General features: G+C 34.3%; 1 protein-coding gene across 2 annotated transcripts in view; it reads right to left on the bottom strand.

Annotated features, from left to right (window-relative positions):
- The window catches only part of WDR79 (Telomerase Cajal body protein 1 homolog), a 68,230-nt gene that overhangs the window by 31,711 nt on the left and 21,358 nt on the right, over positions 1-15,161 (bottom strand). For both annotated transcript variants that reach the window (XR_014132730.1, XM_081769041.1), the window contains exons 4-5: positions 7,772-7,858; positions 1,451-1,587 (exon numbers count right to left, since the gene is read on the bottom strand). Coding sequence is in view for 1 of the 2 variants with exons in the window: in XM_081769041.1 (XP_081625167.1) it covers positions 1,451-1,587; positions 7,772-7,858 (224 nt within the window). In the remaining variant the exon portion in view is untranslated. The remainder of the gene's footprint in view (positions 1-1,450; positions 1,588-7,771; positions 7,859-15,161) is intronic.

Genomic DNA, 15,161 nt, shown 5'->3' with positions numbered 1-15,161 from the left:
AATAATAAGAAAATGAAAAGTAGCGCGAAGGATTAAGAGAGAAAGAAGTGAAAGATTAATGAAATGGACAAATGGATTTTAAATACATGAATTATGGGATAGATTGCTAGAATGGATGCAAGCTTAATAATCAAGGATACGAAAAATTATTAAGAGAAGCAATAAAAAGTATATGATAGAACATTGAAATGAGAGGCAACTTCAAAATTAAATGATGTTTGCAATAATTTGTTAAAATAATAACAATAATAAAATAGAAAAGTGAAAATAATATTGATTATAAAAAAGCAGTTATACTAAGCATTTAAAATAAAACAGTAAATTATAACAATACCTGATCGTTACATATTAAAAATTTAAAATTACAGAATGAAACAATTGAAATTATACAATAGTATTAATTTAATGTTATGAAGATATTTCTGCTAGTTAACGTCTGATGAAGATAACGTTCAGTTACTGAAATTCTTACGAATTATTTAAATTTTAATAAATAAGTATATACTCTGGTCAGAAAAGTATTAAATGGATGAAGTTACACTCTAAAAATATACTACATGTCTAAAAATATATTAAACAGTAAATTAAAAAGAAAAAAGTATTTAAGGAAACAAACAGTAAACTAAGACAAACTATTATCATTTGGTGAAAAAAACATCTTCCGTATAGCGAAAGGTGTAAGATTTTTTCAAGAACTTTTAGAACTATCATAACTACAAAATGGTGTAAATAATCAACACGTAACAACGAAAGATTCACTTAACACAAACACACATCACAATTATTAAAGAATATATACAGAAGGTATATCACATTATCTAGGCAGAAAGCGAATGTCTGATTTTAACGATGTCCTTAAATATTTTACCGACGCTGTATGAGGTTGAGGCCATACAAGCGTCCTAGTCTGATCTGATCAAACTTCTATTGATGAAAGTCAGTTCAATGTAGTAGCTGGAAGATGAGTATCACTAAAAATGTATGTATACTGCTAATAAAGTAAAAAAAAAAAAAAAAAAAAAAAAAAAGTTTATAGGACCTCTACGTAGGTTGTGCTGTAAGGTAATGAACTGACACAATTTCACCATACATGTTTAAGAAGCTACTTTAAAATAAGAATCACAACTAACATGACACACTTACATTTTAGTATTCTCTTTCAGCGTCTACTCTCTGCTGCTGAAAATATTGTCTATGACCCATGTACTACATCAAATTGTTTGTTAGAATTAAAAATTAGGACCGAATCATTAAATTTAACACTAGCCTAATTACAACAAATGTCTATGTACCTTTAATGGTCCTCTTGCATCGATGTAAATCAACTATTTTTTGATCAAAATTTCGCTAAAAGCCATACTGCAAATTTACTGCTTTTTAGCATTTCTATTAGCGACATAAACCTATTAGTTTCCATATAGTTTGAATAACGAGGTAAATAACAACTTACACTTTAAGTTTCTGACTTCACACTTTTTCCCTGGTATGCATGTATCAAAAATTCGTATGGAATTTTTGAATCCACAGTACAATTTATCTCCGTACAGATTGAAAGCTACACTGTGAGCAGCTATTATTTCATGTACCCTGTAAAACAAAACGTACGGCAAAGAAATAACGCTAATGAAAATTCACGAGTTCAGGGAGTCAACACTAAGTCCTAACAAGAATTTGAGCAACATATTAAAGATAAACACTAACCAAATAGCACGCTTCATGTGGTTAATAGTAACAAAAAAAATAAAAGACCGAACACCGTTTTAACTTAATTTCAAATAACACAATGATAGAACATGTGAAAAAGCAAGAAATCAGTGTTATTACAACCCAGTTATGGAGTAATTTCTAAATCTTTAACACTAGAACGCCCAAGGAGGGTAAAATCGATCCTTTGCAAAAATATTTTATTCTGTTTTTACCATTTTCTCGGGGTTTCAAGCTACCATTTTGACTTCTTACGAATTTTTCAGCAGCAAGTGTCAGAAACAAAGATTGGCTTGTGAAATTACACGTTATATTTGTTAAATATATCTTGAACGAGAATGGGATAATTTTGATTCCAAATACTATAACATTCTCTAGCAAGATTATATTGCTTATTTTATATACATAGAGCCCTAAGTGATAATTATACTTATGTTGATAACTACAAATCTGCGATATATCAAAATAATTGAGTTTGTCTATGGAATGTAGTTGTCATTTGTTAATACATTTGCATTAGGTGTTCAGGTTGCAGAAGTTTGTCTTCTATGAGATGTATTTTTGTATGTGGTAATACGTCTCACAGAGAAAGTTTCTGTGGTGATAAAATTATTCCACAGTTCAGCAGGTGCCTGAATACATTGCCATACGGTTCTCATGGCTCCGTGTTGGATGTGTTGTTCACAGACATCACAGGTCAATTATTTCACATCCTTCAGTCTCGCTGACTTTCTACAAGTAAAAGCAACCTGCATTTTGGGGACACTAGATAACGCAAGAAAGGGGATTTCAAAATAAAGACACTGACAGCATCCTTGTATTCCTCGAAGATTCTCGAGATAGATGGCTTTACTATGATTGTTTACCAAGGTAAAAAGACAACAGCGTGAAGATAAATGAAAGAAATATAAGAAAATGCATAATAAAAATTACGACTTTGATTCGGAAATGCACAGAAGTGCCTTAAACGTCAAGTTCAGGAAAGATGCATAAACAAGTACTCAGGCCAATGTGGTACCTACAAAATGATAGGTGTGTGGTAAACGTATACCTAAAATAACATATAAATGCAGAAAAAAGTTAATGATACGCAGGTTAATGTGGTTTTAAATGACTGGACGTCATGTACTATTTTTGCTAAAACAATATTAAGTTAGGCTTATACTCTACTGTAAAAAATTATAAATCTACAAAGATTTTGTTTCAAATTGATATGGAGTAAGTGCCTTACTTTATTAGTACTTTATCCAAAGTAAATAATAATGAGCTTCTATTTATTCAAAGTAATTGAAAAACTGATGGAAACTATTGACTGTTTTGCTTATTGGTACATAATAGAATAGGGAATCAAATTGATCCCTCTGGGTGTTCAAATCAAGTAAAATTACCGGGTGAGTTGGTGTCAGTTAATTTATCTTTGTTATTATACAGTCATGGTTGTTATACTGGTTTATAACACTGTCAGATAGGTTATATACAAATATGATGAAAAAGGGTGAATTTCCAGTGCGTATGTGAAGTTTGCTTCCCCAATATAAAACTTAAAAGGTTATTCCTCCTTTTCTTTACAATTATCGCACTTTCGTTCTTTCATGGATACGAGATATCAAACAAGCGATGCTGTACATTATAGAAGCGAACGAAGGTTATTATTAAGCCAAAATTATCCAGGAACATATATTTTTTTCTAATCGGGAGAGGGATTAATTTACTCCTACAAAATTCACTTGTTTTGAATCTTAAGAAGTAAGAATTGTTGAAAAATAAAAAGTATATCCACCATGTTATATCAAAACAGAATAACTTTACAACTTATGGCGGAATGATTTTTCTTATTTCTCTCAGTCTTCCGCTTCCACGCTGTAAAAAAGAAAATAAATTAATACGATAATGTAAACAAAAGGATGAATCGCCTTTTAAGTTTTATATCTGGGTGACTAGTATCACAATCAAACTGCAACGTTCTTTTTTTTCTACCCCTTAACTGCATACAACCCACCTATCTTCATACTAGGTGATAAAACCTATTTCTCATACGACTGTACAATAACGATATGTCAATCCTTTTACCATTTTCTGATGAAAATAACATTTTGGTTTTCCTTTGACTACATCGTTGGAGTTTCCAACTTTTATGCAAAGGTTTTAGTTATAACACTATGAGAGTTCAAATGGTTTAAACTACTCAATTAGTTTATATGTGCTATCTCACATAGCCTCGGAGTTCACAAAGTGACTAAATTTCAAATATAAATGAAACGCAGTAGACCCGAGAATTAAGTGATTTTATATTGCTATTTTTCTAAACTTGATTGAAAGGGTAATTGAAATAGCAGCTCTCAGGAAAACAAACAAAACTAAGAAATACAAATTCCGTTACTAAGTGTAGCTATTATTCTTTTTAAATCCTATTTCAAAATCACATGCATAACAAAACAAGGTTCACTGTCATATGAAACACAAGGCTCAGTTTAGACTCTAAAGTCTAATTTTCTAAGTTGCTAGAAAATTTCAGATATCTAAATCTACATACGTACTATATAAAATAAACATTGATTTGTTTTGAACGATTCCTTTATGCGTGTAATCATCGAAGTTTAACGTACAATTAACAATTAACGTTTAATCGTATCAGCTCATTCCATAAGTAATGCAGTTTTTTCAATGACCGCTACAATGACGTAATCTCACGAGTGAATGGTAAAATAAGACGGCACGTGCTATTAGTGTCAAATACGGAACTTCATTGTGCAGCAGAGTGGAGAAGAACAGTCTACTCAACGTTTTGGGATTCTGCCTTGTGTTTGATCATGGCAGTGTACGAAGGTCACATACGCCACGACATACAGGTTCAATTTCACCAGGGACACTCAGCCACATAGCAGCAGGAAACATCAATGCCATATACAATCAGGGCGTTGTGGATGTGTGGAAGTGCAAAAGGTAGTTCCAGAGGTTTCGGTCTGGGGACACCAGCTTCACCAATAAGCCACGAGAAGGGAGGCCTATGAACTGGACAACAATGTCCTGCGAGCAGAGGTGGAGGCAAATTCAATGTAAAATGTTGAAGAACTGGCCAGTGAACTCCATGCCACCCATTTAACCGTTCATCATCATCTCCAGGACCCTGGGTACATGTCGAAATTCGATAAATGTGTATCTCATGCGTTAATGCCTCAACAGAAGCAGCAGCGGTTAGACATCTGCAGCTCCTTGCTCACCCATCACAGACGTGAGCCATTTCTAAACAAATAGCAACAACAGATGTCAGTCCTCTACCATAACTTTACATGCAAACGAGGGAAGGGGCGTAGGCGTAGGAATTTTTCCGAAATTGGACCTCCACCTCCGCAAAGTTTTGTTGAATCTTTGTTGGGATATCCGTGGTATAAGCCATTTTGAGCTCTTGCTACGTAACCAGACAATCAATGCAGATGTCTACTGTCAGCAGCTTGAATGCGTACGGATTGCATTGTTAAAGAAACGTCCTGCTCTGGTGTATCGACTTTAGGATGACGTGCGACGAAAGTGACCCAGCTCTTCGCTTCCACAACCGGTGACTTCTTTAGCGGTGGATTCGACAACTGGTTGACAGGTGCTACAATTTTTTGGAGTCCGATGAGGACCATTTTTCTGATTAACGGTAGTGTTCCAGGTAAGTTATCCTTTTTTTACCTCATGGTCCAAAAATACGACATTATTTATGAAATAATCGGATAGATTTAACAATATAACATGTTCACAAAATCCCTGTTAGAAGTAAGCAAGATTCCTACAAATTGACATAAAATTATGTCTTCATAAACAATCTTCTACGTAAGTTTTTCACAGCAATAAGGCTACAAGAGAAGAGGATTTCAATGCAGGGAATTTATATTAAGTTTTTAACCTCGTCATAGTTTACCGTGCACACGAAACATTGCAAGAAAAATTCTAAGACCTGCACGTGAATTGATCAAATCAACTAAGGAAGGAATCTGGGAACAGCTTAACAATACAGTTAATAGAAAGGAAGTAAATAAAAGTGTGTGTTTACAAATTAACTATTTTTAGCTTATTTTAAATTAGCAGCCTTCAGCCAATCTTATTACGAAGCAAAACTTAGACTGTACTATTCTATTTTTGATAATTATAGTATCAAATTAATTCTAATGTCAATCCACGAAGTAGTGTTGAAATTTATGAATACTGGAAAGGAAAATTATAGTTTTTGAAAGAGTAAACTGATTAGCTTAGAACAATTTGAACTAATATTTTTCATATTTTTATTCCAGTCCAGATAAATATGTCCATGAGGCTATGTTTCAAAGGCTGAGACTTCTTCCTCCTATGGAGCTTTTCTCACTGTTATGATTACATTTCTTTGCTTAACAAACTTTTAGCATCTTAACCACATTCACTTCTTTCATTAATACTTTGTAAGCGTTAAAATTCAGCTCTGGAAGAAAAGGAATATTTTCTTGTGGAAAGAAGTCGTATAAGTCTTTGAGGAATTATGAATGGGATATATGTATAAAAAGAAAAAGGAAATACAAAAAGAAAACAATGAATAGCAGAGTTTCATACAAGAGAAAGAAATACAAACTTAAGTGTCATTTTTCTCACAATTTACGTTTAACCTATGTCTTTTCTAGACAGAATTCAAATCTATCTACTTTATCTATTTAAGTATCAAACTCTGCTCAAAAACGATCAATCTTTATTTTTTCTCTTTCTACATTCCTATTGCACGGTCAGAATTTTGCGAATTATCATAAAATCCTCTCTACACATGAGACAAGTATCACTGCCAATGAGTGTGTAAGAAGCTGACAGTACATGGCTATTGTGCGCTGAATGGAGTGGTATCGGTTTTCTGTTTTTATATAACCATGAGTGAACTGCAGAGAAACGTGAATATATAAAGTTTTGTCAAGAAAATGATGAAACTCAGGATGAAACAATTAGGAAGGCGCATGAGTTTTCCGGTAGTGAGTGTATAGGAGTTACACTAGGTTGGTTGGATTACAGTTTAGTATGTTTTTAGCATCGAGGATATATGACATGGATATACAGCTTAATATGGAATCCGAAGCGCATGAGCTCCCATACGGAATCGAACCCGAGTCTCCCCTGCCGAAGATGCGTATGCGAACCATATAGGCACAAATGGGAGTTACGGAAAATAATTAATAATATAACTGACGAACAACAACCGAGAGCGAAACCTGTAATTTGTCAACAAACGAAAATCAATAGAGCCCGTATCGTTATAATGACAGAAAGAGGGAATGAAATTGGTACTTCTTTAGTTCTGTGCACTCGATTCTAACTTTATATTTGGTCATGCACATGTGGTAGAAAAGTTTATTCGCAAACATCTGATTGAGGAAAAGACAAGACGACTCTCTATGATTGGCCCTATGGTCCGGAAATACAACCTCAATCCATGGAGTGGAAATCTCACGATCCTGCACGATCGAAATTCGCACGACGGGTCAAAAACAAAATAAAAGTGACATTTATATTTTTTTAACGACCATGGAGGTGTGAGGAGGTCAGGGTGATGACAGATCCATCATTATCATGTTTCCACCCATAATGCTGATGTTATAAAAGAATTTCCGTCAAAGCACAAATTACCACACTCCCACGTGACTTCTCACTAGATATGGTTCCATGCTTTTCTCCAACCTAAAGTTGCCATTCACGTGTACCTCTTTTCAAAGCAAAGAGATAATGGGATACGACTAGATGCCATTTAGCAAAATGCTACACGCCTTCTTAACTTGTTTCCCCGTAATGGAAGTGTTGTTAGAACAAGTATGTATAGTCTGAAGAATTAAGAACCGAAATTAGAAGGTTAAGAAATATTATTTTTCAACGGCATTGTACAACATTTGATGAGGGTTGTATTTATTTGGTTACTGGTAAATTAAAAAAAAAAAAAAAAAAAAAAAGTCTGTCACAAGTACTGTCTGTCCCAGCAGAAATAGCCCTCCAATGAATTAAACCACCATGATCTAAACCGAAGTAATATATAGTTTACTACAGCCGTACAAGTGCGATAGCTCCTCACATCACTTACATATTATAAGAGATGTACGAACATCTGAGTTCTCCAGTGAATGCATCCAGCAGATGAACAGGGCTGTCTTGACATGAACTAGCCAGGCTTCAACATGTAAGTAACAATATTAAATTAATTAGCATTAACAGGTACAATATTAAAGTAATACTATTTTTATAACAAATATAACTTTTTCTTTTTTTCGGAAGTTTTCCTCTAACAGAATACAACACTCTCTCACACATTTTTTTCTAGTTTAAAGACTACGAACATCTACATACCATCAAACAGAATAGTTATAATGCAAAATATATAATTAAAAAAAAAATACTTTGCAAGGTTTAAGTGGGTAGTTTAAAATATTTACCACTGTTGCGAAACTCATAATGAAATTTTCGCAAAACTGGCATTTTCGAATTTTGAATTATACAGAAGTATATAGGATAGTTACTTTTATAAGTTTCAGTACGATAACAACATATTATTAAAGTATAAGCTCCTCAATATCTTGTGTGTTCTTTCAATATATACTGTATAAACATGAACCATTTGAAATGTCCCTGTAACTTTTAACTAATTGATAAAAACTGCTGAAATTTTGTATGATGTAAATATCGACACGAAGATATAGTTTGACATATTGCAATACCATCCGACATCCGACTAACATTGCCAACCCAATATGAAGTTATATATTTTTAGAATGGTACAACATCAATTACTTCATATTTCAAATCTAAATGTGCAATATTACACTTATTATTCGGTGTTACTACATCCAAACAACAGCATCACAAACATTCAAGTTTTTGAAGTCTCTACAACAGTAATAACGCAAGTACGACCACCAGGCCAATGCACATCCAACAGACATTAGTGTCAAACACTATAATCATGAAATGAAACATTTCGAATAAATAGGAAGAAAAAGTTACAAGTGATTGAGAATTAGAGTTCTTAAAAATGCCTTATTTCGAAAAACTAATTGAGTTTCATATCAGTAAATGGTTTTTTAACAGACGTAAATATCATATTGCCGTTTACAGTAATCTTACATCTCAAAATGTTCCGCATATATGATACACATTAGTAGTATTAGCAACACTGCTTAAAGTTATGTAATTGCGAGACCCTATTGTAATTACAACTACCAACAACTATTGGTGTAATGATATAGAAGCAAAGAAAAGCAATAATCATTTCAAAAATTTCTTACAAATATGCCATTTTAAGCAGTACAGTAATCTCTACTTGTATCTCCAGAACTGTTTGAGATATCAAATTGCTGTAAACGGCATAAAGTGGTGTGAAAATGGAATTTAGCCGGACAAAAGTCGTAAAATTGAGTATCAAGAAATTGAATAAATCTTGGTGGGTTGTGCTGCCAATAGACTGAATATACCATTTTTATGATATTTCTGTCGGGGGCCCTATCTGTCCTTTCCCAGAACCACGCGAATGTGTCTTCTTTGTTACCACTCCTGTTTTAGATGTGCTAATCCGAATAAAAGCTGTGTCAAATTCAAGACAAGTGTGGCTTTCGAAAAGTAATTTTAGAGGCTGAATGTATGATATGTTGATACTTTCCTGTGATGTTCTCAAGGATGTGTTATTCCCACATTTTACACTATTAAGTATGACATCATCCTATGACTTGATTATACAAACTTGCTAGAAGATGAATTTTCAATAGTCCAGAACTTGCACGAAGGGGCTAGTAGAGGTCTGCGGTATGTGAATTCATTTTAAGAGTACGTTTCCCTACAATCGACGTATTTTCTCGTCCCACTTTTCCCTTTTTATTCGATTCCAGCTCGCGCCGTGTGGACTTTGTGGTGGACAAACACTGTGCTCGCGGGTTTTCTCGGGGTTCTCCCGTTTCCTCCCACTTTCTTCATTCCACCATTTCATTCATTTCTCATAATCACCGTCTCTTTTAGCCTAATCGGCATAACCGCGGGACATAAAATTCAAAGATTTCATTTAATTTTTTTTGTCCCTTTTTACGATTTGCGGGTATTTTTGTCCAACTAACTTTCATTTTCAGACGTGCGTAGTAAATTTTATGGGGAATCATTATAAGAAACAATTAAACATCGTATGGATGTGATGCTTTGAAGTAAGTCAACTTATAAGTTATGTTTGGACTGTTATGTCTTAAATTACAGAATCGCACTGTTCTGTGTACTTACAGGAAAAGCAATCAAGAATTATGGTGACAAACGGATCACTGTTTGAGGCCCTACGCAAACGAAACTCCAAACTGTTGTCACCTAGGTCAGCTGATTCCTTAGAATACTTCGTGACGTTCGTGCTCTCACAGTATCGCGCACAAGTGAATGAAGAAAGTGAGCTTCAGCTGTGTAATCGACACAAAGGTTACTGTATCAAGAGCTTTTTTTTTTCCTTTTTTTTTAAAAAAAAAAATTAAATAGACATCTTCCACACAAAAAGACTTTATTTTTTTTTCTTTGTTCAAATTTAGGTAAATGTAAATTGAACTTATTTTCGTGTTTTATTATGATTACTATCTTTATGTTTATCTGGTATAAACCACAACATTTCAAGCAGACATAAGCTTCTGTAATCGTAATTATGGGAGGACATGCATCATGTTGGTGGTTGTTGTTATTAGTGTATGACGTAGCATTTCCCACTTAAATATGTATATTTAATAACAAATTGTTTCAATTCAATTAATAATTTCGCTGTTAACATTGTCTCTGTATTTGACAATGCCACGGTTAGCGCACAATCATTAGAAAAGGTAAATGTAGTTGCGCCGTCATAAAGTAGCATACGTAATATTAATTACTTCTATATATATTACAATGCTACACATATAGGTATTGGTCCAAACTGCATACTATATTAGGGCAATGTTTGCCTTAATTTTTTGTAACATTTTCAATGCTCTTGTAGCATCAGTTCTACAACAAATATTTTTGTCGGACTAATTTCCGTTTTCAGACCACTGTGCGGCATTATAATCTTCATGACTATTGAAACGATCTACGTGATTGGATGTGGTACTTGTCTAAGCACTTTTTCGAAATAAAGCCTTTTGAAAGAAAATAGTAGAATTAATAATAGCCTAGGAAAGTTACACGTATACACACACAACACAAAACTTCCGAAGACGCTGGATTTTTGTGGAGACTATTATTTTAATGTCCTCTGCATATCCTGAAAAGTACTCTTGACCTGAGCTGTAGATTTTTGTTTTTACGGGAGGGAGATTTCTAGTTTTTTTCAATCATTTCCAAAATTATAAATTTTTCGAGAGAAATAGTTACGAGGAAAATTGTATTTTACAAGTTTCTACACAAAAAAGGTTCTTAGATTTTTTTTTTTTCGTACAATCAATCATTTCAAAGATACAGACTGAACTTCATTTGAACAGAAATAGAATGACGTATTTAACTTGAGACTGCAAAATATCTGGAAAAATAAGCATCGGACGGAGAAAATGTCAAAATAAAAAGTTAATATTTTGGAGGGAGAAATTCACCTGTGATAAAATTAGCTCCCTCTCCCCAAGTGATTGGGATGGGGGGCAACATAGAAACTTCAAATGGAGACCACTATCATTCTACACTACGGATTTGGATTCTACGAGGAAAAATAAGTAAATTTTATTTGAAACATTTTATCGGGCTCATGATAGATGGCACTGTAATTAGTAAAAATTGATTTCTCTAAGATTCTTCAATTGGGAGACTCCTAGCCCAGAAAAATTAGAAAAGGCAAAATTAATTAAAAGAAAAAAAAAAGTCAAAACATAAAGAACTGTGTATTATAAATAACGACGAAGCATAGTCTCTGACATTCTCAGGTCAGCTGGCATGCACGTTCTTTGGTGAACTTGAGCTTGAATGATATCGGAACTTCAAAAAATCAGCTTAAAGACTTCGAAAATTATGGATTCGGCACTAACATTGGTCATTGCTGATGTTTTATTTTTCACTCTTTCCTATGACCCATGCTGATGAGGCTGAACCTCGATTTAAAAGGCATCGGAATGTTACTATTTTTCTCAGCGACTCGAAAACTACGGATTCGATACCAATATAAGTTGTTCCCGATTATTTTTACGCCACACCCTTCCCACTCCCCTTTGTGCTAGCAATGTCTTATACACACAGTATTTTTTCTAGAAACTAAGCTTGATCTTTCTGACGTAAGAAGCTCGTGAGATATTCTATTTTTGGCATAAATCTTAAAATACCTCGTCCACTCTGAACCCCCCCTTCTCCCTCCATAGGGTACACGTGAAAAAATTCTAAATAAACTACTGTCTTTTCCAAACTTCGGTGTCTTCGATACAATTACTTAAGAAGTGTGTCAAGCACACGGTGTGGATTTTTATACCGGACAAACAAACAAGCAAACATTCATTTTTACACAAAAGAAAAAACACTTTTTCCTCTCTGAGTTCCCCTAATTAGGATACGAATCAAAAATTTTAAATAGGCTACAATCTCTTTCAGACTATGGTCTCTTAAACGGAGTTACTCAGAAATATGTCAAACAAATGGAGCGGATTTGTATACAGGACAAACAAATAAACGAAAAAAATTAAATGAAATCTTTTTTACATCCCATGGTTATGCCGGTTAGGCTAAAGGACATGATGATGATGAGAGATGAGTGAAATGGTGGAATGAAGAGTGGGAGAACCCCGAGAAAACCCACAGCACGGTGTTTGTCCACCACAAAGTACACACACGGCGCAAGCTGGGATCGAACCAGGGACCCCAAGCACCGCAGGTGAACGCTCTACCACTGAGCTACCGCGCCCCCTCAAAAACAAACAAACGAATGTTCATTTTTATACATAAGATAAACTATCTCTTCCCTTTTAAGTCCGCCTCCTCCCCCTTTAGAATGCGCAACAAAAAATTATAAATAGCCTAAATTCTTCAAGAGTATGGTCCCTTCGTTAAAGTTACTTAGAAGTATGCCAAGCAAACGGCTTGGATTTATATACCGGACAAACACGCAAACCAACAATCATTTATATACATATAAGATTATAGTGGTGTGTACTATTTCTATTCAGATATAATTCGTTCCATATCCTTGAAACGATTGATTGTACAGGGAAAAAGTCTAAGGACTTTTTTTTTGTGTAAAATTTTATAAACTACAATTTTTCTCATAGCTATTTTCCTCGAAAACTGATAATTGCAAAAATTTGGAACCCCTCTAGTTTTACCTCCCAAAACAAAAAATCCACAGCTCAAATTAAGGGTACTTTTCAGGATACGCTGGGATATCAAAAGAAAGATCTCCTACGAAAATCTAGCTTGTTCAGAATAATTTTGAATTTAAAGTCTAATTTTATTGGCCTAGATTAACTTTTATTTTTTTTTCTTATTACTTCGAAATACGTAACATCATGATCATAATATTCGACATTAAGGTACTACAGAAGTTCACTGCCTTGTGCATCTCACTTACGCTTCATTACTTTGTAGAGATCTCGAAGTTTGAATGTTTATGATAATCTAGCGTCTTCAGTTTGTAACACTGAATAATAAAAATGAAAGCTTTCGTTTCTCATGTAGATTTGAAATAAGAATGGAACAATCAGGTGAAGTGCCATTTGAAATTTAACTTTGCTGGATTAGCAACACTGTTAATCTGCTGGCACTGTATAGTATGACAAATGATTTTATTCCCATTGATAATTCAATTGTAAAAACTTCAGCAATTCCTATCTATTAGTTTAAAAGTTACACAGAAGTTTCAAGATAAATGGATACATATTTAGAAATATAATTTTGGCGACTTTCTTACTCTGTTGCATTCATTAGAGCACATAGAAAAAAAAAGTCGTCGAAATGAACTATATACAAACAAGATTGAAAATGAAATACCTTAGATGAGTTCATATATTTAATTTTCTATTAAGATACGTAAAAGATCAAAGATCAACATAGTACACGCGTCATATAAGGAATAATCCAATAATCATAAACACAGAAGCTTTTTATTATTTAAAATCACCATAATATTTCCCTTTATCGAGCTATATCAGTCTACAGTGATTTATTATTTTAGACGAAATCGTAGAGAACTAAAATTATCAAATAATAATAATAATAAAATAAACATGTAAAATATACACATGGATACTCATTACATCTCCAAATAAAGTGACTGAAAGACTAAAAGGATACAATCTGAATAGCAAGAGGAAAAGCTATTTTAAAATTAAAGAGAAAATAAAGTTAAAAGAAAACGTAGTTAAAACGTTTCGTCAACAGAAAATTTCGCTGCTGGTTACATGTTACTTTATATACAAGCTTATCAATTTAATGGAAACACGTCATATATCTAGGCTTACAATGATCAGGCGACGAACGCAGCGCCAGGCTGTTGGTAGAGTTGTGTTACAGCAAATTCTGTACTACTTGTAGTAGTACGGCACTATGCAGTGAACTGAGCAGATGGTCATAGTGGAAAAAAAAAATCTTTAATTTACAAAGAGGGCAAATTGTTGGCGCTCGGTTATATGATGAGAGCATGACGAGAGTATGTTGAGTATGTCGTAACGAACAGTATCTAAGATGGTGGAGGTTTACAGAACTCGGGGCAAAATCGGCGAAGAGGAACAGTGGTCGGTAGAAAACCCTCAGTGACAAGTCTCACCGAACATTAAAATGGGTTGTCACTCAGAACGGTCGTGTAACTGCCATGCAAGTGAAAAGATCTCAAGCAGCACCTCCCACAACCTGTATCGACAATTACAGCCACCGTGGATTACATGACATGGTCATACAAGATTAGGTTGCACGTGCGAAACCGCTAATAAGGGACAATAACGCTTTAGTACGATGCCAGTGATGCCGTGAACATGCAACATGAACCGCTGATACCTAGAAACGTGTGATATGATCCGATGAGTCATTATTTCAAACTACGGGCCGTGTTCAGGTGTGGCGCCCACAGAAGGGTATGATCCGCAGTGTCCTCGCCCAAATGTGAAACACAACGGCAGCTCTGTAATGTTGTACATCCTAGGGTATAGCCTGTTTTCGGGCAATGATGCCATATTCTAGGATGATAATGTGCCTATTTACACAACTGGAGCTGTTGGTTTAGGAACATCAGGATAAAGCTGAACATCTCCTCTGGCCAATCCAGCCAGAGTTTCGGCCCCATTCTCTTTTACGAAACTAAGTGACACATTGGTGTAATATTTCACTTGCTACTATTCACGCTCTCTATGACTCCATTCCACGTCGTATCAGATAAACAGCTGTTCAGAAAAAGAAAGATAGTCCAACGCCATAAATCTGGTAAGCTTCACTTTTTCAATGTGTTTCCATTAAATTGATATACTTCCGTATATAATTTTAATTTACATTACATTGTTCAATTGATATATTGAAAAGTTAAT

Source organism: Thermobia domestica, chromosome 8 (assembly GCF_964235325.1).
Source record: "Thermobia domestica chromosome 8, izTheDome1.hap1.1, whole genome shotgun sequence".
NCBI lineage: Eukaryota > Metazoa > Arthropoda > Insecta > Zygentoma > Lepismatidae > Thermobia > Thermobia domestica.
Note: the sequence above shows the minus strand (reverse complement) of the source record. Positions and strands in the feature narration are given on the sequence as shown.